The sequence below is a fragment of the Nyctibius grandis genome, chromosome 2 (genome assembly GCF_013368605.1).
Source record: "Nyctibius grandis isolate bNycGra1 chromosome 2, bNycGra1.pri, whole genome shotgun sequence".
NCBI classification, from domain to species: domain Eukaryota; kingdom Metazoa; phylum Chordata; class Aves; order Nyctibiiformes; family Nyctibiidae; genus Nyctibius; species Nyctibius grandis.
Window position 1 is genome coordinate 65,321,596 of NC_090659.1, and position 23,840 is coordinate 65,345,435.

At 39.7% G+C, this 23,840-nt stretch overlaps 1 protein-coding gene across 1 annotated transcript in view; it reads right to left on the reverse strand.

Annotated features, from left to right (window-relative positions):
- The window catches only part of UBAC2 (UBA domain containing 2), a 107,698-nt gene that overhangs the window by 15,708 nt on the left and 68,150 nt on the right, over positions 1 to 23,840 (reverse strand). Inside the window, exons 5-7 of the mRNA XM_068423999.1 lie at positions 19,537 to 19,660; positions 17,592 to 17,639; positions 7,457 to 7,702 (exon numbers count right to left, since the gene is read on the reverse strand). Of these exons, the coding sequence (XP_068280100.1) occupies positions 7,457 to 7,702; positions 17,592 to 17,639; positions 19,537 to 19,660 (418 nt within the window). The remainder of the gene's footprint in view (positions 1 to 7,456; positions 7,703 to 17,591; positions 17,640 to 19,536; positions 19,661 to 23,840) is intronic.

Here is a 23,840-nt window from a genome sequence, read left to right on the forward strand (position 1 = left end):
TGCTTTGAAATAAAACAGTATTTTGCTTTAGGAAGTTTTCCAACCACTGTATCAACCACTGCTTCTCTAGGGAAATTGATTACATACATTAAATAAAATTCAAAGGCTATAGCTCAAAAGCCCAGTCAGATAGAAAGAGAATTTCCTAAGTTCAGTCCAAGAAAAAAATGATAGTTCAATGTGTGAGCAGGGTGCTACCAAGGAGTAGGAGTCAGAGACAGTTAGCCTTGTGACTGTGACAACCAGCTGTTAATGACATACATTCAGCTTATTCTACTAGCACTACTAGCATCTGTCAGCTTGTGGAATTGCCAATTTCCATGAAAAAAGACAGAAAAATAAAGTGGTAGTCTGTAGAGGAAATTGTCATGAACTGTTCATTACTTGGATTAGCACCCTGGAAATTCAACATTTTTAATTTCACACCTAGAAGCCATGAAAAGTTATTCAGAAAAAGAAAATAGAAATATCTAAACAGTAGAGGGTTATCAACTGCTGTGAACATGTTATTGAAACAGTGAAAAACCAAAGAGTTCACACATGCCAACATCAGCAGTATATGCAGTTTTTATACTCAACAACTAAGAGTAAAGCTTCCCTTTTGAAATCAAAACAGGCTTATTCTCAACACTGAGAAGACATTACAGAGAATAATCAAGATTTGAAAATGCCAAAAGAGTGCCAAAAAGCAAAGGATGAGACTCACTGAGGTCTGAAGGAGAAGATACTGTTTTCTCCACAAAAATGGAAGCTGTCTGTGATTTCAAAAAAGGCTTGGGGTGTGTCCACATGTGTATATCAACATGCAGGGGAAGGGAAGAATGAAGGAATACTGAGTCTAAATTTAGCCACAATGACTATCGCTGCAGCATACATGCTTCATTTGTGGGCTGAAATAAACCCATAAATCACTTACTAGTTAACAGAATTTTTTAAAAAGATGATGTCAACTCTTGTACACACACACATCAGGAGTCTGAGCTCAAAGAGCTTTTTTATCCTATAGGTGCCTTACGTATAGTTGTCTTTGAAGTTTATGGCAAGTTTGCTAAAGGTAGTTTCTATTCAATCATGTCACAAAATCCCAATGTAGCCTTAGGTAACATAGACTAGTTGGAATGGAGACCTAATTAGAGAAAAAGACTTTGCATAACACTTGGCTGAAAATCTCACCCATTTATCCAGGTAAAGCACTCTGGTAGATTCCTTCCTGACAATGATATGTACATCTGTGGAACAATATGAACAAGCTGCTTCCATCCAAAGTCCTGGCTGTGAGAGCAAGAGTTTATATGGACCTGGCAATGTATAAAGGTTGCAGGTGGTCTTCAGGGTTCAAAATGTCTGTTTGAAGGACTTCTTGTTGGTACTCAAACTTCTGAAGTTATTCAAGAAGACTTCGCCAAAGTGGCATCTCTCTCAATGCCAGTGGGAGAGCTAAAGAATATGCTTAGGTCCGGTCCTTAAACTTCTTTGAGAAGGCCTATCTCGATTTCAGTAAAACGTGTATGGTCTATCTCGATTTCAGTAAAGCGTTTGACACGGTCTCCCACAGCATCCTCGCAGCTAAACTGAGGAAGTGTGGTCTGGATGATCGGGTAGTGAGGTGGATTGTGAACTGGCTGAAGGAAAGAAGCCAGAGAGTGGTGGTCAATGGGACAGAGTCCAGTTGGAGGCCTGTGTCTAGCGGAGTCCCTCAAGGGTCAGTACTGGGACCAGTTCTATTCAATATATTCATTAATGACTTGGATGAGGGAATAGAGTGCACTGTCAGCAAGTTCGCTGATGACACCAAACTGTGAGGAGTGGCTGACGCACCGGAAGGCTGCGCAGCCATTCAGAGGGACCTAGACAGGCTGGAGAGTTGGGCGGGGAGAAATTTAATGAAATATAACAAGGGCAAGTGTAGAGTCCTGCATCTGGGCAAGAACAACCCCATGTATGAGTACAAGCTGGGGACAGACCTGTTGGAGACCAGCGTAGGGGAAAGGGACCTGGGGGTCCTAGTGGACAGCAGGATGACCATGAGCCAGCAGTGTGCCCTTGTGGCCAAGAAGGCCAATGGCATCCTGGGGTGTATTAGAAGGGGTGTGGTCAGCAGGTCGAGAGAGGTTCTCCTCCCCCTCTACTCTGCCCTGGTGAGGCCGCATCTGGAATATTGTGTCCAGTTCTGGGCCCCTCAGTTCAAGAAGGACAGGGAACTGCTAGAGAGAGTCCAGCGCAGAGCCACGAAGATGCTTAAGGGGGTGGAACATCTCCCTTATGAGGAGAGGCTGAGAGAGCTGGGTCTCTTTAGCTTGGAGAAGAGGAGACTGAGGGGTGACCTCATTAATGTTTATAAATATGGAAAGAGCAAGTGTCATGAGGATGGAGCCAGGCTCTTCTCAGTGACATCCCTTGACAGGACAAGGGGCAATGGGTGCAAGCTGGAACACAGGAGGTTCCACATAAATATGAGGAAAAACTTCTTTACGGCGAGGGTGACCGAACACTGGAACAGGCTGCCCAGAGAAGTTGTGGAGTCTCCTTCTCTGGAGACATTCAAAACCCGCCTGGACGCGTTCCTGTGTGATATGGTCTAGGCAATCCTGCTCCGGCAGGGGGATTGGACTAGATGATCTTTCGAGGTCCCTTCCAATCCCTAACATTCTGTGATTCTGTGAAGGCAGAAATGGACTATCTGGGAGTATATTCACTGCGGGATTTTCTTCTACCATCGTGAATGAGGATAACATTCCTGAGGAGGAATTCTTGTGCCAGGAAAGTTTTCACTCCATTAATTTATTTTTTTCCAAGGTCAGGAGTTTACCACTTAGATATAACCTGAAGGCAAATTAGCAATCTAGGCTCACAGTCCTTAGCTGACAAAATGTGAAACTTGCATGTTTCTCAGGATATGAGGCTCCCCATAACAGTAAAGACACTCAGTGTGCCTACACACAGAGCATCTCTCCAGTGTCCCAGGAGAAAGCCATCTAATGAATGAACAATTAGAGGAAGCCACATTGTTATAGAAGAAGTCTGGTCTTTGCAAGTAGAAGAATCTCATACAGAGATGCCACGTGATATGAATCAGAAGAGAGTCTGGCCTCACTGAAAAGTAATGGCAGTTGGAATAGAATAACAAAAAGCCAGGAGGGGAAAGACAAAATAAGCTTAAAGTGGAGGATGGGGCAGAAAACAGGTAATGAAGTGAAGATTTTCCTATATGGCTGTAGGTTTATCACACAGTCTGAAGCAACTTGGTGAAGCTCTTCTGAGCTGAGAAACGTAAGAGAAACCAAGAAGCAGGCAATACAATGTCTTTAACACTCTCAGCATGAATGAAGGAATAAATGTTCTGTGGATACACAAAGCATTTTTTCAAGATGAAGGGACTGAGGTTCATACGCTGCCCCACCCGAACAGGCACAGGGATGAGCGCCCAAAGGAGAAGTGGTATTTAGTTGCCAACAGAAGGCGCTGACCACCTTTTCTGCAACTTTCCACCACCTTCCACATATCCGTCTTCAGTGACAACAGTGTTGCCAATAATACCTAGGCACGGACTCCTCCCTTATCTATTTGCAATTTGGTTATCTGCCAGCCTCCCTCCAATTTTCTCAATAGGAAGTGAAAGTCAAGTTTATTCCCTGCTACCACACTGGTGCGTAGATGCAGCAGCTGCTTCCCTTTTCCCACCAGGGCTTTCATTTGGCTTACAGAAAGATAAACTTTAGAAAGAGATCAAGAAATAGAAAAGTCAGGAGAGGAAGACCAAAATGTTCATTGATATTACAGTATCAAAAGGATAAAATAGTGCCCAAAGACCTCAACTACATCTGTCCGAACGAGAGAAAGGCAAGAGGCATCTATCCTTTAAAATCCTATGAGCTTCATGATGCATCAGCAAATGATTACTGGTGGTAAGACAGGATGGGAGAGAATTTCCCCAAAGCAAAGAAGGGTGTTGCACAGGAGCAAACATAAATTATGGGAAACAATGGAGATGAAGGGGAAGAGATGATGAAAATGTGGGAGGAAAATGGCATAGTGAGGAATGAAAATGTGAAAGTGATATGAAGGGGAAAAAGAGATCAGATTAATGGGGGAAAAAAAGAAAAATAGGATAAATTATTTAAATTAGAAAAGAGGATAGACAAAGAGTGGAAAAGAAAAGAACTAAGAAACTAAAGTTTTAAAAGCAGTAACAAAATAGCAAGCTGGTACATTTTGAGGGAATGAATACATATGGTGCACCCTTCATTCTGCTGCCTCAAAAGGTGCATGGAGGTGATGCTCAGTAATCCTCCATTTGTGAGAAGTTCATAATTTCTCAGGATTATCCATGGAAGAAAAAAAAAAGAACAGAAAGCTTTCAATATGCACCCTACCATCTGTTTAAGGGCTGTATCCATAGCAACAAGAAACCAAGACAAAAATCACTCACCATGTAACCACGCTCCCCCGAGAAACTAGCAACGTAAGATAGTTTTTTCAGTTTCTAACAACATATTCAGACACAGTACCACTGAACATTTAAGGGCTAAAATGAGGTACTTCAAGTAATGAAGCTGGTGGTTTATGTCCAAATTCTACCACATACTCGACCTACTCCTCGAAGTTACGGGTGTCTTACAACCCAGCTCTCACATGCACAGCTCTGTGCTTCAGGGTCCTCCAGACCAGAACGTTTCAGCTAGAGACAGACTGGGAAAGGTAAAGCTTGGTAAACCTCAAAGAGTTGCCAGCAGATAAATTCTGGGGTGGTGGTGTGTTTTTTTTTTTTATAGAAAGCATCCAAAGTGAATTTTGCTTTGGATAAAAGAGCTCAGTGAACAGCAGGAAAAAAAAAAAGATAAAATTATTTACATTCCAGTATCTTGGAGGTACAGTAAAAACAACTTGTGAGAAATGTTTTTTCCCCAGTTTCTTTCCTTGTTTTTTTTTTTTTTTTAATTTTTTCTCTTTTTGTGTCGGCTTGTGTAACTTGTCAGGCTCATACTCTTCAGAATTTCTTGCAAAGACTTGAAGAATAAACTTACTACAAAAAGCGTCTATTTAAGAAAGAGGCCTCCTTATGGCCAGAACAGAGTTTGCCACATTGGGTGGACAATGGAGCACCACTAAAACAACCTATCATGTTCTTGTGTTCTCATTCCATATGCTACTGATACACAGGGAAACTGCATTGTCTCTTCTCTCAAAACGATGAACTGAAGAGTAAAGGAGTCGAAGGAATGAGCACAGCACATTCTCAAGGGGCAGCTAAACAAAACTGTTGCACTACTGCATACAGAGAAAAGTTAAAGGTCACTTTGCTTGCCAAACAATACAGATAGCAGGAGAGAAAATGTTAATTTATCTCACCTATGGCACATTACCTACAGACAGCATATTGAGACTCCAGAAATCTGCACAACATTCTCCTAGAAAATAATTCAAAGCCATATTTGATGACTTATATATATACTTCGCAGCTTTTATTATTTTCAGTTTCACAAAAAAAACTCCCTTAGCAACTCATCTGCATTCTTTATCAGCTTCACTCCTACAGGTAAAATTGTCATCTGAATTCCATCTGTAACATGATCTGTTCAACTCCTCTGTCTTCAAATTATACCTTTCCAAGCCTCTAAAGTCAAAAGAATTGCCCAAGTACAGCAATCCAGAAAATGGTTTTCAATTTTTTAGATATTATTTTGAGATTGAAATTAGCCTGGTTTTCATTTTTACCACTACATCTCAACATTTGTGAATGATGCTTTTTGTGATTTAGTTGATGGCCAGTCAATTCTGCGAGTGATTCATTAAAAAAAAGGCTGGTCAAAAGCTTTCATGACACATATTTTCTGAAGAGCCTCTCTGAAACATTCATACATTGATCCCATCGCCTCCCGAGCACTGGTTTCACAGATTAGCACTATCAGTTAACTAAATGCCGCACTCAAGTCAAAGGCCAAACACGAAGGCAACTTGAAAGTGTTTGAGCAACTTGTAAAGGGAAACATCTTACTGACGTTCAAACAATGTTCATTTATTTTACTTAAACCCCTCCACCTTTTTAGAGAACTCTATTTGAAGTGAAACATGAAAAGACATTTTTCCACTTTCATTGTTCATAGCCTAACGAAAGGAGAAGATGAGAAGAAAATGTTATCAAGTTTATCTTCTTTTATCATTTACCATTCTGAACTTATTTACCACTGTTTGCAATTAAAGGTATATTATAAAGATTGTCCTTCATAAATGGAATGGCTTCTTCCTCCTATCTGAAGAAACTTGGCTGCACTCTTCCCAGCAGCTTGTAGACCAACGGACACTTTCAATTCATTTTCTATTACAACAGCAACGTTCAAGAATTGAGTAATTTCTAGTTCAGTTCTTATGTTAAAACTGATTAATGTTCTAATGGGAATAGAGAAAAGTAGATGAAGATCTTTTCACCTGAGGAACAATTTAATCAGATTGAAATGTTCCGAAATCATGGAAAAGAGAATTTTTTATGTTATCAGGGACTGGAAACAAAGATTCATACTCCAGTTGCTGGCCAAAGCTTTATTTATGCCATCACGCCTCTAATTCTGGCAACATATTAACAGTAACATAGCTATACCTACTTGCATTATACTGCCTCAAACACAACGAGAACGTGTGTATTAGTACAGAGCTGTGTTTCAGGCAGAGGAAACTCAGTAAAGACCTCAAATTGCTAGGCTGTAAATAAATTATGAGCAATATATGTTCACAAAGAGCAATGCAAGGCCTATGTTGTCCACTAGGTTTGATAAAGTAGTAACACATACATGTCAGATAAAGGAAAAAGTGAATTGAGACACCGTCTGCCTTGTTTCACTGCCCTACAATGCAAAGTATGTGAACATCTGCATTTGCTGGTTTGACTAAAACAGAGCAAATATAAAGGCTGTGCTATTCTATTCAATAAGAATAAAAGTATTAAACGCAGCAAACAGAAAACCCCTGTGGCTGACCTCTGTAAGAAAGTTAGAGAATTTAATTTCTGCACTTTCCGAAAAGATACAAGCCTTATTCAAAGTACACCTGCGTGTAACAAAGGAGATACGCAAGACAATTTTGAACCTCTCTGAAAAGGATGCTAACAATACAAATACTCAGAAGAGTCAGGAGCATTTTGACTTCCTAACTTTCATCAATGGCTCTTAGTAAAGACCACCAAGAGGTAATCACTTTACCTTTCAGCCTCATTTTTGGTGAAAGAATGGTGTAAGATATCCTTACAGGATTGTCTGACATTCTGCTTACATCTTGTGAAGCAGTTTTAACATATAAAGCTATATAAACACCTACATGGCTATTAGCAGTACAACAGTGAATGAAAGATCGATTGAGAAGAACAAAGAAATACCTATTTTTAAGAAACAGGAACCACAAAAGACACATGAACCAAAAATGCATTTTCCCCATAACATAATCCCTACGGAACATATATCAATACCTGCTGCTGCCTTTGCCGCCTCATTTGGGCAACCTGAGACATCATAATTTGACGATCCAGTAACTCCATTCTCTGCTGCCTCTGGATGTCAACTGTTGCTCCCATGCCCACTCGAACTTCGTTCGTTGGTTCCGCAGATGAGAAGATTGGTTCAAGAGTCCAAGAAAATATCTTTGCTACCCAGCTGGGTACACAAAGAATTCGATGAACTTTTAATATACTGCTATTGTAGCAAATTCCAGAAACCTGAAACCAAAAATGAAATGTTAAAAAAAAAAAACAAAACCAAAAAACCTAAATACACCAAATTTACTTCATATTTATCTGCAGATAGCAGTTGGTATTTCTGGTTTTTTTTCAAAGCACTTTTTATTCTATGTACCCAGAGTTCTCAGTCAAGAATGAGAGAAAGAACAGGGGATTTCTTTACCTCCAACTTCCCCACAACTACAGACTGTTACTTTTTAAAATCTGTGTACTGCATTGCCTATGACTCAGAAAGCTGCTTGGGTTTTTTTTTTGTTTGTTTCAGAATCTGAGACCAAACCAAGTGACCATTTCTCAAACAGGTCAAAATTCAAACAAAATTTTCATTTCTAGTAAAGGAACTCATCAGGGTATGCTGCATGCTGACCTGAGAAGACTACAGCTGCCCTCGAGGATTAAGGCTGCCCTCAAGGATGCTGAAGCATTGTAAGCACTCCTTAAAAATCCAACCCCCTTAAGGTTTCTGCCCCCACCACCCAAGTCTCTATTTCTGTTAAAAACAAATGTAAACCAGCTGAGTTGAAGTTAAATCTAAGAGTATGCACAGACTTATTCCAAAAAGATTCCATCTGCCTTCTAGGAGGAAAAAAAAGGTTCAAAAACCAGTTCATTAAAGGCCGTGATATTGAAAAAGCCAGTTTTTGCGATGCCTTTCCCCCACCAATAAGAAAAATACCCATTGCCTGCATTCACACTCATGCTTGCCTTGGGGCTTGATTTCATTTCAGATTCAGGAGAGCAACAGAAATCCATGTGCCCCATAAATGATCTACAGTTATCACACAGCCATCAATTTAAATTGGGCTCTAGCACTCGAGCCCAAAGTGGTCCAGCAGGAAGGTCAAAGGTCTTGCACAAACTCCGAGTCTGCATTCTGCTTTATGCCACATTTTAGTATTAGTGACTGTTTATTGTCTGTTATGCCGCAAGAGTTATGCTATGACAACAGAGTGAAATGAACAGGAAGAGATAGGAACCTAAACGGATAGGAATCCGTAAACATACCCAAACAATGCAATTATGCTAGAAGCAATGTAGAAACTCTGCATCTGGGCTGTTTATTTGGGGATATTTATTTTATTTTACTGACATTTGTATAAACATACCGGATGCACTGCTGCATATGCAAAGGGAGACGGTATAGGAAAATGCAACATTCTTTGGGAGGGGGATATTTTTCAGATTATTTACAGAGTTATTGTTAATTATGCAGTGAAATAATGTGGCTTTTAGCAAAAATACATCCTGCTTTGGGAAATGCTGATTTTCATTTTATTCTACTTTCATTTTATGACTGCTTTCAGGGTTGGATGTAACACCAATCACAAGACACCATTCTAAAATGAGAAAGAACAGGTTTAAACTACCCTTAGCCCCTTTAATCTTTTTGTGCTACAAGGAAGGAGGTAAATGGGACGGGATAAGAGGAAGGCTGTCAACTCTGTCATCATAGTGAAGGCTGCCTTTAACAAAAACTTTCTGTATTCAAAGAAAGGTCCTGACTCAACCCCAGGAATTACTGCACTGGAACAGAAGCTTCTTCATGACCTCAGAAATTATTTCCACAGCTCCAGTGAAGCTGTTCCAGATGAATGTAAGCCCACTACCAAAACTTGCGCATGTCAACTGGAAACTAAGATACAACTATAGTTGCCAAAGAATAAGTAACTGGAGGAAAACTCTTATCAATTCTGCAATTCATCTACTTTTGGTATGTAGAACTTTAAGTATCTGCCTAGCCAGAAGGTCCCTCAGAAGCTAACCACCTGGTCCCAAGAGAGTTACATAGATAGGCTCCCCACTCAAGAAAACGTAGGAAGGCTACCAGGAAGGTCACTTTTTTGGGAGCAAGAATTACCGAACCAGGTTGCAAATATTATGCATACATTTAACCTGAAGATTTCTTAGATGCAAAATGCACAAGCACCACCAGAACCTACAAATTATCTTCCTTCCTCCCACCCTGGATTGTTAGGCTATGGAGCCAGGCCCCCTCTTTGGTGCCAGGGATTTTGCATTCCTGGTTGTGCACCTGTCTCACAGGTGTAACCAGGCAGTGAAAGAGCTCTCACTCAAAATACTCTGTCCAACATCACATCAGTATTCCCTCACTTCCTCCAAATGTCCCTCCCAGCTCTGATCTCTGCCCACTCTTATCACCTACAGCCCTTTGTTAAGGTCTAATGTTTTCAGGGCACCCTAAATCTTGAACAGGTTCAAAAAGTCACAAGAACAAAACAAAGCAAGTGGTGATAGGAAAATCTACATCTCCCTGAATGTATGACAAATCTTGACACGTGTCTGAACACATTAACCACAAACAGAATCATTCTCTTATCAACTCAAGATAGAAAATACTGCAAAGAGATAGCAGCAGCATGTCTGTACTGCAGTACTTTGGGACTTGTTTGTCTCAAAAGGGAAAGTATACTGCAAGCACCAACTAGTAGCTGCATCAGTAAAAGCATTCTCATATTTTTCTAAGTAGTGACAGTTAGTCACAGAATCATAGAATCATTTAGGTTGGAAAAGACCCTTAAGATCACCAAGTCCAACTGTTAACCTAACACTACCAAGTCCACCACTAAACCATGTCCCTAAGCACCACATCTACATGTCTTTTGAAGTCACCTCCAGGGATGGTGACTCAACCACTTCCCTGGGCAGCCTGTTCCAATGCTTGACAACCCTTTCCGTGAAGAAATTTCTTCTAATATCCAATCTAAACCTCCCCTGGTGCATCTTGAGGCCATTTCCTCTCGTCCTATGGCTTGTTACTTGGAGAAGAGACTGACACCAACCTTGCTACAACCTGCTTCCAGGTAGTTGTAGCGAGCAAGTCATTCCAGAGCTTTTAATCAGAAGAAAAGGCTTTACAAGGCTACAAGTTTATGGACACCACTAAAATGGAGAATGGCACTTTGCACTGTGTGTGAGACTCAAACACATGGCTCCTACCTGCCTTCCTAGCTTTACTGAGCTCACTGGAGTAGCATGCCTGGTCTATGGCCAATGCACCAGTTGCAGTGGGCTGTCTTCTCTCTCCTTGCTGCTCCTCAACAGCAGACTAGTGTCTTGGCCCCTCCTTGTCCTGCCTTAGAGAGAAACTCATTGCATAACCCAAACGTGTGGACTTCTGTGCTCACAGAGCAGGAAGTTGAGTCTGACAATATAAAGTTCACCGTAAAATCTAAAATAAAAAGCATCTGGAGAAGGAACAAGACAAAACTTTGTGGGACTAGCAGAAGAGAAGTATATCTTCTACCTCTGTAAGTAAGAAGAAACTTACTGTGGATCAGTAATTGTTCAGAGCAATCGTGTGAGACTGCAGTTCTTCACAAGTATAAGCATATGGAAGGAGAGACCCAGCTATGAAGAGCACCAAGTGTACAATGGCTATCTACCTTGTTATCTCCACATCTGTTAGGATTTCAGTGCCACGCCCCTTCCTTTCTCCCTTGATTTACTACTCCAATTATAAAGCTATTAGATGGAAATATAAGAAACTTTAAACGCTGTGCTCAGTTTTAACAAATTTTCAAGAAGTTTCATCTAGTGAGGAAGAGAGACCTATTTGCGTATTTCCAATAGACCCAGAATGGAGACATTTGTAGTTAAAATAGGTCTCGTGATTCAGTCTGGTTTAGTGTCATACACTCAACTTAATGTCAAGTATTTCCAAAGAACTTCCTCTTTAGCTGGTTCATATGCAGAACTTGATATATATCATGTAAAAAAAACCCAAGCTTTGATAAGGTATAAAGTAACTTTTTACACCATTTTTGTTACAGATATGTAGTGAATTTCTAGTGTTTAAGAAAGTAAACCAACTCTGTTTATTCAATGAAGATAAGATGATCTCTTTACATCCCAAATTCTACACTGTACATCAGGTTAAAGGGCTATTTCCCCCAAACAGATGAGCCTCCAGAGTATTTTAGGCTCTAAAAAGTCACCCCAGAAAGATGTTGCAGTTAAGTTCACATTGTTAGATGGAGATTTTTTGGCTGGCAACATAAAATGCATCTTAGTTGTTTTCTGGTAGTCACACCATCGTATCCTACAACCTCATCCACCATATCACATCAAGCAAAATGCTAAGCAGAGGAAATGGAGTATGCTGCAAATTGTCTGGCATGCTGCAGAAAAAAGTGTGCTTACATTTTTTCAGTTTCTTAACATCATGGCTTACTACTGGTCCTTCACATGAAGTTTCCTAACCTCTTCCCACCGCTGTAGAAAGCCCAACTTCCTCTCCCCTTCCCTCATGCCCCTCCAAAGTTGTACACTTTTCAGAAAAAGGAAGTAGGTGTAGTTTCTCTTTTATATTAGGTAAACCAAAAATGGAAGCTCTCCGATATTTTACACGACAAAGACACATATGCTCCATTACTAACTGAGATATTTAAAATCACTGTGCTTGACTAACATTAAAAAAGGAAATCAAACAAAAAAAAAAACAGTCGGCAGATTGGTGTAGAAAATTGTGTTGAAAATTATTTTGCCTAATGGTGAGAACTTGACAGAATTAAATGTCAGCAAGTAATTACTTTGTTCTGAATAATTTAAATAAATTAATCATATGTATTCAAGACTGCTATTTTCAGATAGCAACAAACTGAAAGCAAATAGCAGTATTCTTAAGATGAAGTGATGTTTTTACACCTATTTTATCTGCTTTTCCTTAGTATGTTCTGAATTCTATAGAACTAGAATCAAAACAAGGGGTTAAACTTCGTGTTGAGATTCTGTACTTACCTTGATTAGAGAAAAACATTTATCAAACTAAGAGAGATCGTGTGAAAACCACCCAACAAATAAAATCACTACACATGTATTTTCAACTTGTAGTTATAACCTGCAATGTAATTGTAACACAACAGATTTTTTTTTTTTTTTGGAAGTAGTCACTAAGAGTATAAACAGTCTTTTGCAATAGTTAGCTTGACAGAAAAAATAAGATTATAATAATAATAAACATTCTCTTCAATTTCCTTCCCAGTTGACTGGGCTCATAAATTTCCCAGAATTTTTTTTTTTCTTCAGAGACCATCAATGCTACCTTTATTGGTCAGATGCAATCATTATTAGATCTCAATCATTCTTTGTGTATGTGCAAGTACGACTGTACTGCCATTTCAGCACAGTACATCTATTCTTGTACTTGTGACCTAAGGGTAGGTTCCCTTGGGTCTGTGCTACAGCTCTTGCAGGCGATCGTCATCATATTGTTAACCAAACCTCTTTACATAAAAGATCATGATTGGATTCATCTACCCCAACGTAGACGTCTGTAATTTAAAAGCCTACATATGAGCTGGTTGTTTCACAGAATCACAGAATCACAGAATCAACCAGGTTGGAAGAGACCTCAGGGATCATCGAGTCCAACCGCTGCCCTTACACCACCCTGTCAACTAGACCATGGCACTAAGTGCCATGTCCAGTCTTTTCTTAAACACATCCAGAGATGGTGACTCCACCACCTCCCTGGGCAGCCCATTCCAAAGTCTAAGAACCCTTTCTGTAAAGAAATTCTTCCTGATGTCCAACCTGAACCTCCCCTGGCGAAGCTTGAGGCTGTGCCCTCTTGTCCTATCGCTAGTTGCCCGGGAGGAGAGGCCAACTCCCACTTCACTACAACCTCCCTTCAGGTAGTTGTAGACTGCAATAAGGTCACCTCGGAGCCTCCTCTTCTCCAGGCTAAACAACCCCAGAAAAGTTGGTTGCAGTTTGAAGTTGGTTGCATAGTCAACAGAGAGAAATGGACGCTCTTAAGATGTGACTCACCCTATGGCAGATGTCCCCAAAGTACACACAGAGCTGAATTACTCTCATGGATTCCCTCTCTAAACAATGGTAACGTTGCAGCCATTATGGTGTCCATGTACAGGCTAGAAAAGCTTGACAGAAGCAATCTACCTCTTACTGAACCAGCTGGCACAATTGACAAAGCAGACCAGATTTTGGGCACACAAACTCTTCCTCGGATCTGAGAGAGAAACTGAAAACTTTGAAGTGAAGTACAAACTGAAAACTAAAATCCATTCTTCTACAGGATCCCGAAGCCATGAATATAGAAGAGAAAGTATGTTCTGCCACATTATTACCTTCTCCCCTCCTTTCCCACTACTTTCTCCTTCTTCCAGAATTGCAAATATCTGCATCTCTCTCCTCCCCAAACAATTACAACCTCACTTCCACACATTTGAACTTTATGCAGTGCAGGTCACCTTGCCAAAAAATAAACAAATGACACTAGATAAGAGGAAAGTCTACAACACTAAAATCACAGAAAGGGCATGAAAAATACCTTTCCCTGATGAAATATAGCCCTAGCTACATGGTTAGCAGAAACCCCAGCATGTGATCTGTATGATGACATTATAGTAATGAGCGGAGGGAACTGCACGTCCCAGCGGGCATACCTCATCTACTGGTACCAACCTGAGCTTACTTCTTGAAGCAGGTATTCTGTAGCTATGATTGAGTGAGCCTTGACATGCCCCTCAAATGTCAGTCCTGCAAGAGTATAGTAATGAGAAATGTAAGCTGAGAACCCAAGAGATTTTGAAGGGGGGAAAAAAAGGGAGAGAAGATGGGTTGATATGTATGCATCCAATGAAACATTCAAGTGGATACCATTTTCTAAGGTGTTTTGATTGTTTTAAAGACAAAAATAGCCGGGAAACCGTTTCAGGCCTTCACTAAACTGAGTGATATGCATTACATGGAAGCACTTCTGTAAACAACCACTGAAAGAATTTCTGGCTTAAAGTCAAATGGAAATAGGCTGTATGACTTATGATACATCTGCATCTCTAATACGAAGTTTCTTCATTTTACGACATAAAATCACCCCTCTCATAACAAACAAATATGGACTGTATGTACCAAGTATGGTGTATTCCTGGCAAAACAAATCACAAGAAACTAAATTAATTTCATAAAGTTTAAGAACAACATTACAGATTACTGATTACATCAGATTTGTGAATTTGTTTACAGTCTACTTCTTAAATTCTCCCTTTTTTGTAAAAATGGAGATCATGTATTTAAAAAGCATGTTTTACACAACATACCAGCAGTTGAAATTACCAGGCCCATACCGACATACCAAAAGAACGATAATTGAGTGGTACTCCAGTTTCACCTGAAGAGTAAAGAAGCTGCCTTTAAGAGTGCATTCCTATGTTTATGCAAAATTAGAGATTTAGGAAGATATACCTTACGGCAAAGACAGACAGAGTAGACCTTTTGTAAAACACGTGCTGTAATCTCCATAACTGAGAACAACCCAGCGACAAACTACAAACTGTCTAAAATTCCCTATCACGAGGCACATTACATCAATGCCCACCTGCATACATAGATTCATACACACACGCAAACACATACGCACACACAAACACATTTCTGTAATGATAGCATCACTCAAAACCACTGAAAACAAGAACTCAAGGCGGTACAACTCCCAGTTGCTCTACACCCTGCCTAGAATTCACAGGGAAGTCTAACAGCATTAGCAAGGATGAACACAGAAATCAATCTCCAGTGCCACATCTTGTACCTGGAAAGTCAGATCCTGTTTAGTCTATGAGTGAACACTCATAGTTAAAATACATGTTAAAATATAAATAGTGAGAATTTAGATAAACCTAAACCAGGAACATGGTGAAGAGAAAGTGGAAACTGACGACAATTCAGAAATCATGCTGGTAGCATCCATTTTAATACTCCACTTAAGCAGAAGTGCAACAAAAACTAAATTGCAGAACAGCATCATGTACAGTCATATGAGTTTCTAAGTGATCTTTAGAGCTATAAATACAGACAGTGAAGAGTCTAACAGGCAATGAACTAGTGACTAAATATCACACCTAGCTGACTTGTTCTTGCATTTACTCAGCCTTTTTGTACAAATACATGAAAATTTGATTCAACAAAGATATAGTATGTTAAAAAATGTCAAGAGCAGTAAGAATTACAAAAATACATAGGTTGTCAGAATGACTTAATATTGATTTGACAACCTACGCATTTCTGTAATTGTACATATACATACGTTATTAAGTATCTACACTTGTAGTGCTACAAGGTGCCTTTACAGTGTTTCATATCCCTCTTCAAATTATTTAATATGCTGTGAAACTTTACCCCTTTATCAAGTTTTCTCAAAAGATGCCAAATTTTCATTTCTAATAGAGGAGAAAAAGAGATTTCTTATTCATAGAAGTGTGACAGATACGCTGTGCAAAAAATATCTGAAATTCATTACATGAACCTCTTTCAAAATCGTAGCACTTATTACAAAACAGTGGAGTGCAGCTCTCCACTTGCTGCAGAAGAAATTGAGACTGAAAACACACCATCATTGATGATGACTTAATTTATGCTGACTGAAGCAATAGGAAAACTTTAAATGATTTTTTTAAGCCTTTCTGTGACACAGAGAATGCTCAGTTTATTCCTATGGACTTACACCTATGCATACTGTCAACCTGCAATTAAAGAAAAGGTCATTTATGAAAAAGAATCCTGAGAAAGTTGCATTATACAGCTGAATAAAACTGTACATTAAAAGGGAATTAAAAAAGAACCATGTAATATATTATGAAAAAAAATGTTTGAGCCGTTCTTTATAAGTCTGTACAACCGAGTATACATACAGTTCCTGCCACCAGGTATGAGGGAGTTAAAATGCCTTTTCTTTTCTTTCCTTTCCTTTCCTTCCCTCTAATGAACACCTGTTCAAAAGGAAGGGCTATTAAAAGAGCCAAAAGAGTAACAGGAAGGGTAGTGTGTTTGGAGGAAGTCACAGATCCTTAGGTGGGCACAGAGGCTTGGGCTGATCTCCAAGAGAGAGAAATTCTGGTTTGTTAGTTGCACAGTTTTCATCGATATTTATGGTCAGACCAAATTGCTGAGCAGACTTCACTATTTCCTGCTCCGTCACCGCTGTTAGTTATTTTGGAACAGTCAATGCAAATGGTAAGAGACCAAACTACTGAGTTATAGCAGCAATATGTGAAGTATCCACAAGCATTTCACTCTGAGCTCACTACAAATTCAAATTAGCAGGTTCTAAATAGCAAGGGCACAATTTAAGTTCTTCTTAAGACTGCATCAACTTAATAATAAGCTGCTCTGGAAGAGGTGGCATTTTCTCTGCTTGAAAAGCAGACAGTGCTTTGGGCCAAGAAATCAGTCTGAACTCCTAATTTCTAAGCTTGTAAACTTTTAAAAGAAGCGTATCAGTATCTAACAATCTGGAAGACTTAGTACAATCTGTTTTAGCACTAAGTGCCTTAGTACTAAGAACAGAGCCAGAAAGGAAAACGATAGACCACATCGACATTATCTGACTGGTGTGAAGAAAGTGATTTTGCACCCTTACTGCCGTTATCATAGCGAGAAATGGCAATACTACAGATGTCCTAGCAGAAGAGCAAAACATGAAAAATCCTCACAGCAAAGTTGCTAAAAGCCGCTTTTTGGAATAAAAGCTTGAGGCTTGCCGAAAACTGAAAAAAAATAATAGGGTAAACATTTCTACCATTTCCTCAACAGTCCCATTTATAGTTGTGGGTCTAAAGCTATATCCATGCCTTAAAATTAATTTTAGGGGGTCAGAGAGCAGTGGCACCCTGCAAATATTAACCAGCTCTTTTGTTGTCTGTCACTTTATCACCAGCCAGCCAGTGCTTTACACCTTTGGAAGTTAAAGATGAAAACTTTCTACTTACTGTCAAAAATAAAAACATTACTCAGTAATTTCTGTTCTTTTTGAGTCCAAATATACTGCACTGATTGTATACATAACAAAGTGTTTTAAGTAACACATGATTTTTAAAACAGTAAGACTTACCAATCCACTTAAGGCTAAAATCCAGATGTAGGAACCAGAGGTTAAGAGCTAGAAGACAAGAGCAGTGATTTAAAATTTTAATTTTACAAAGCTGCTGTTGTCTGAACTACTATGTTGCAATATTATATAGGCTACGTACTTATCGTGACAATGGGAGAAGTCAGACATTTATTTCTGTGAAAATTCAGTTTAACATTAGAAAAATGTATTCTAGAAGTAGCAGAAGTGGAAAAAACACAGGGATCCAACAATTGTTCTCCTTCTACAGAACAATACATTTTATTTTCATATAGCATACTAAGTATAACAGGATGTCAGTTATAGGCTGCACAGAAAAACAAGTCTGAAAGATAGACTGAAGCAAAGGAAATGACTCAGCAGCAACAGGAGAAGAGTTCCAAGCAGGGAAGGCAGTGCAAGTGAAGCTCTCAGATGTGCAGTCACAGAGATACTAAGCATGAGCATCAAAATTAAAGAAATTAAGTTCTCACCCAGTGCCATATTTGTCAACAAGAAATCACAGAAATATGTTGGAGTGAATTTTTTAAAAAAAAAACTGATAAGCCGACAGGGCAGCCCATCATTTCTACTAAAGTATATGATTAATCACCTGGAGAAGGTCATTACCAACTAGGAAAATGGGCTGAAACTTAAGACTGATACTGGTTACTAAAATAGTTCTGCACGATGTCGACTGAATCATGAGAACACCTTCCCTCTAGACTTCTGACTACGGAAAGAGTGACTTCAGATAAGGGCAGAGTTTAGAAATGAGGAGAAGGCAAATGATTTTTCCCTCAGCCTCTGTGTGACGGCAGCAACCACTCCATATGCAGCAGGGAAAGATCCAGCGAAGATACAGTGATTAGTAACAGCAGTGATCTGTATTGGAGGTGGTGTGTATGTAAAAGCAAAAGGCAAAGGACACGATGAAAAAGAGTTCAAACAATAGCATGGCTTTCCCGAAGACCAGAATAATAGTGGTATTTCCTCCAAAGAGAGGAAAGAAGATTTCTGTAAGATCAAGAAAATAAGGTGCTGGAGCAGAAATCTAAGGAATCCAAAGGCTGAACAGCAAAATGGATGAATGAAATGTTCATGTGGAGCACGAGTCAATGTTCTGAAACTGACCATTCATTCTAAAATACTTTCTACCACACCTCACAGCTATGGTGCTTTCCATTGCTAGTGCTAGAGCTGTTTTTGAGTCCCTGGAATATATAAAAATGAGTACAATTTCTCATAAGTTTGCATGTCTCCTGTTTCATAGTTCAGATTGTGACATGAGTGTCCATTCATTTCTAAGCTGTTGAGGTTTTTTTGTTGTTGTTTTTTTGAACAACTGCCCTTCTGTACCAAGTATCTATATTTTTCCGCTCGTATTTAACACAATACTACATGATAGTGCTGTGCTCTATGTTACACTATTTTAATTACCTGTCACATGGTAATGCTTGATATAAAAAATAATATTTATATAAAAGCGTAATTCAGCCCAAACCTTAATTACTTAGTGACAGTCTTACCACAGAAAAATACTGTATTCTATAGCTTTGTTTGAGCTCTAACAGACAAGGGGAAAATAAACAAAACCAAGAACATAAGCAAATTTAAAATTTGGTAAATAAAGGCGAAAGATACATATGCCTTAGCATGAGGTTCTGTTTTCATCTAGCTCACTTCATTGAACAACAACAAAAAAAGTATAGAATTTCTCTATCATATTTTCCTATGCAAGACAATCAAGACACCCACCACTTCAGCATGTAGAAATACATACTAGCAACATATGTTTTTCAATATTTTAGTCGATGGGACAGTCACTAGCTAAGCATATGTGGAATCATACAGGTGGAAGCATCAAAATTCACAGATGAACATACAGAAATACTAACGACTACATTAGTAACTCATTAAAAGATGAACAAGCAAGTACATACCATACCTGTAAACCCAGTATGTAGACCAATGTCTTGTTTGTGATAGAAAAGTGGCCTAATACTTGTGTCACCTGCACTCTTGGAATGGAAGAATAAAATGGTACGAACAGAGCAAACACAGGACCCAAGCTGCAAAAGGAAAGATAGAGACGGTTAGTAAGAATGATAGTAGCAACAGTAGTGTAAACCAATCAAAAGTAATTAATTCTAAGTACATAACAATCAAAATGTAATACCACCTTGCAAGCAAAGGTCTTTTTTGGGAAGCAATGATTAGGTAACTCGTGGTGTTCAGGATAATAGATTCATTAGCAAATAATGAACCACTAGTCTTTGGCAAATATCCTTGCAAAGAAGAAACAGGTGACAAAAAGTATCTTATTTCCAAACGTTTAGGGTCGGAGGCAGCACAGAAGGCAACATTTTTAGTCTAATAGCAGACTATCTCTATAAAATACAGCACAGAAGAAGAACAGCAATAGTCTCCTGCATCAGAACAAAGCTGCTTTGATCCAAGCAGACAAATGTTAAGGATTATATATATCCCCAAAGGTCACAAAACCCACTTCACTTAGAAAGTTAAGCTTCATATTCACCCAAGTTTACGGTGTTATAGGACTGCCGACAGACTGCAGTATCTAAGATGGGAATATTGACAATTTGATTTAACGTCCCTTTGCCAGTGACTCCTATGGCCCTACAGATAACTAACTTTCTTTAGGGTTCTCACCTTAATCACAGCACAAGATGTTTATTAAGCTTCTAACCCCTTGTTGGAAGCAGTTTCATAGAATTCAAAACTCAAGCACCTTTTACAATGACCAGATACCTAGATTGAACTTGTGAACATAACCAGTGCATTTTATATGCCCAGATACAAAACCTGTGTTCCTCATGATAAAACATCCAGAAAACTAAACCATATATTCAAAGCAAACAGGAGAGGCCACAGCAGAGCCAACGCCAAAGGCATGGATATGGGAGATTCCAGAAGAAAAATACTTCCTACGATGGAAAAGGGGTAGGAAAAAAGGTCACTTCAGGTAGACAGGACCTGCTCCACTGGTGGAGCTGCGGTGGTGGTGACCTCCAGGCAGTGGGCAGAGGCAGGCTATCTGCAAAGTGCACGTCTGCCCCAGCTGAATCCTCGCCTGTGGTTCTGCGCTGCCTTGTGTCCAACAGGCGCGGGATGTGCACGGGGTAATTTTTCACTGCTCACTTTCAAGAATTGCAGTTTCCACAGTCCTTTGCATGAAAAGGATCATCTTATACTCAGCAGGAACTCTGCAAACAACACAAACCAGGACCCAAATAACTTGAAGAAGAGTTCACTCAGAAATACATTTCCCTTCTGGAGGAGCTACTGATAGGAGTAATACCATGTGAAATGAGGGTCTGAATATTAAAATTTACATTTCCTGAATAACTGCCAAATGCAACACCCACAGCTATGAAAAAAAACCCCTTCAAATATTATTTTTACTCATTTAATGGGCTGTGGCTTAAGAGCATTTTGTTATCATTTTGTTTGTTATACTTGAAGGTCAGCTTGCTGAAAAGCTTCCTCTCTAAGGACTTAAATACAGTTTAATTATAGAAACATTTTTAGTACCATCCGTTCAACACACAGTCAGATGCACTTGAATGTATAGAGAATGTTAACCCAGGAGCTACTGAAAAACGTTCAATTTTGCATAGAATCCTTCTTACATAAACAAAAACCACCTGTATAAACACATACAACACATTCTTAAAATAAATTCAAATTATTTAATTTATAGGAGTCGATAGGCACAGCTATAAGAGTGCCACATACAAAAATGGTTCTTCATCAGAAGTGCTTCCATTGTAGACAATATTCACTGAAGTAAATCAGGTTTTATAAGTGAAGAGAGAAGAAAACCAAAGAAAAAAGATCTTTTGCCTTCTTAGAAAAGTAATTTTAAGTTATTTCTTTTTTACTCTTACCAAATGACCTGAGGGAGTACCAAAGTTGTGGCATGCTCTTCAAGTTTTATTCCTCCTGTGATAAATACTGACTCAGACACAGAGATTTTACGTGCAAGAGTGTGCTCACTCCTAAGATGGGAAAGTACAGAATTTCCCATGACTGCAAGTGCATTTTAAAAAGAGATTAGAGAATGTTGAAAGGTTCCTTAAATGTTAATATTCACCATTAACGTCAACAGAGACCATAGAAAGCACCATCCCAGTACAGGGTAGTGATCCGTTTAATTTGAAGTCCAGTGTCTGACACTGCTCAGTACCTGACAATCTAGAGGAGCTAGAGGAAACCTAGCGATGGACCTTTTCTCCTACAACAGTCATAGGTACCACAGAAGTATGCCTCCAAGGACATCAGTTTTTGTTTTTCAGACAGAGTTCACATCTAGTATAAATAGGTATTACACAAATATCCATTCAGGTATCTTTTTTTTTAAATGTTAAAACTACTGCCCTTCAAACTATTTTGCAAAACTCATTTGTACAGGTGACTCCACTGTGTGAAAATTTATTCCAACTAATATTAAACTTTCGCCCTCAATTTTCATTATATAATTCTGTACTTTTACTTTGAAAATTTCAATTAATCTTCTCTGTTGCCTTCAGAATTTTCTATACATTACTCACGCCTTGTTTTAGAATATCTATATGGAGATGCTGCTTATCTACAGAGGGTCTGTTAGGGAAGTCATCTACGTAACAATACTAGAATATGACTGACATAGAAAGGGACAACAAAAGGATGGCTAAGGAAAATGTGGACCCACTGCTTAATGGAAAAAGGGACCTAGTGACAAAGGACATGGAAAAAGCCAAGGTACTTGATGCCTTTTTTGCCTCAGTTTTCACTGATTAGTTTTGCCCCCGGGCCTCCCAGGTCCCTGAGCCTGGGAGGGACAGGAGCAATATCTGCTGTAAAGGAAAACAGTCAGGAAGCTCTTGAGCCCAGCTGGCCATCCAGGAGTCAATGGGAGCAGATGGGATGCACCTCAGGGTGCTGAGGGCGATGGCCAATGTTACTATCACTGAAACATCGTGGTGATTAGGGCAGGTTCCTGATGACTGGAAAAATGCAAATGTCACACCCATCTTCAAGGAGGGCAAGAAGAGGATTCAGGTAGCTACAAGCCTCACCTCTAGCTCTGGGAAAGTTATGGAACAAATCTCCTAGAAGCCACTTCCAGCCACATGATGTCAGGGTGATTGCTAATAGCCCTGATGGATTTACCAACAGTAATTCTGGCACTGTGGACAAGGAAGGGGAAGGCAGTGAATGTTGTACGCTCTGACTTTAGGATGGCCTTTGGCTCAGTCTCCTCTTGTGCTCTTGTCCTGGTTTGGACTAGGACAGAACCAATTTTCCTTTCAGTGATTTTCACTTCCAGCTAAGCCTCTTCTAAGTAACTGCACTTTCTGAAACTAACTGCATGTTTTGCAGACAGTCTCTGCTTCTAGGGCTGATAACACTCAAAGTTTATAGTTATCACTGAGGCACCGGTAGGGATGTTATGCAGAAAGGCTCTTGCTGTACTTATTCCTAGAGAAACCAAGGTCACTGCTAAATTCCTCCCTAATTACGAGTGAAGAGCTGCAGGAGGGTCGCACCTGCAGGGACGAGTGGACAGGGCAGGTGACCCAAAATTGACCAACGAAGGTACTCCATCCCATACACGTCATTCTCAGTATAAAGATGGGGAATCACAAGGGTCTTACTGCCGTCTGCTACGGCCGGTGTCCAAAGAGGACTCTGTCCGTTTTCCTGCTGCCCCCAATCCCGATTTGTGCATCCCTGAATCCAGTTCCCGTCCGTCACTGGGCCCAGCCTGGGCCTTCCCGGAGCCTGCCCTGCAGTGCTGGTGGTGACGTGACCAACATCGGGGGAGCTCGATCTTGGTTTTGTATATATTTGTATATACTTAATTATTTCCATTATTATTATTATACTCTTTGTCATTGTTATAGTTTATTAAAACTGTTTTAACTTTCCAACCCGTAAGTCTGTCTCCCTTTTCCCCTTCCCTTCCCCTTCTGGCGGGGAGGAGGAGGGTTAATAGAGAGCGTCTGCCACTGGTATGAAGTCCAAGCAGCAGCCAGTTACTGGTAGCTTTTCTCAGGGATCCTCACTGTGGCCAACACTATGTATTGTGTTTATTAACAACCTGGATGATGGGACAGAGTGCACTCTCAGCAAGTTGGTGAATGACATCAAATTGGAGGGAGCAGTCAGTACTTTGGAGAGCAGGGCCGCATTCAGGTACTCCTTGACAGGCTGGAGAAATGGGCTGCCAGGAACCTTACAGAGTTC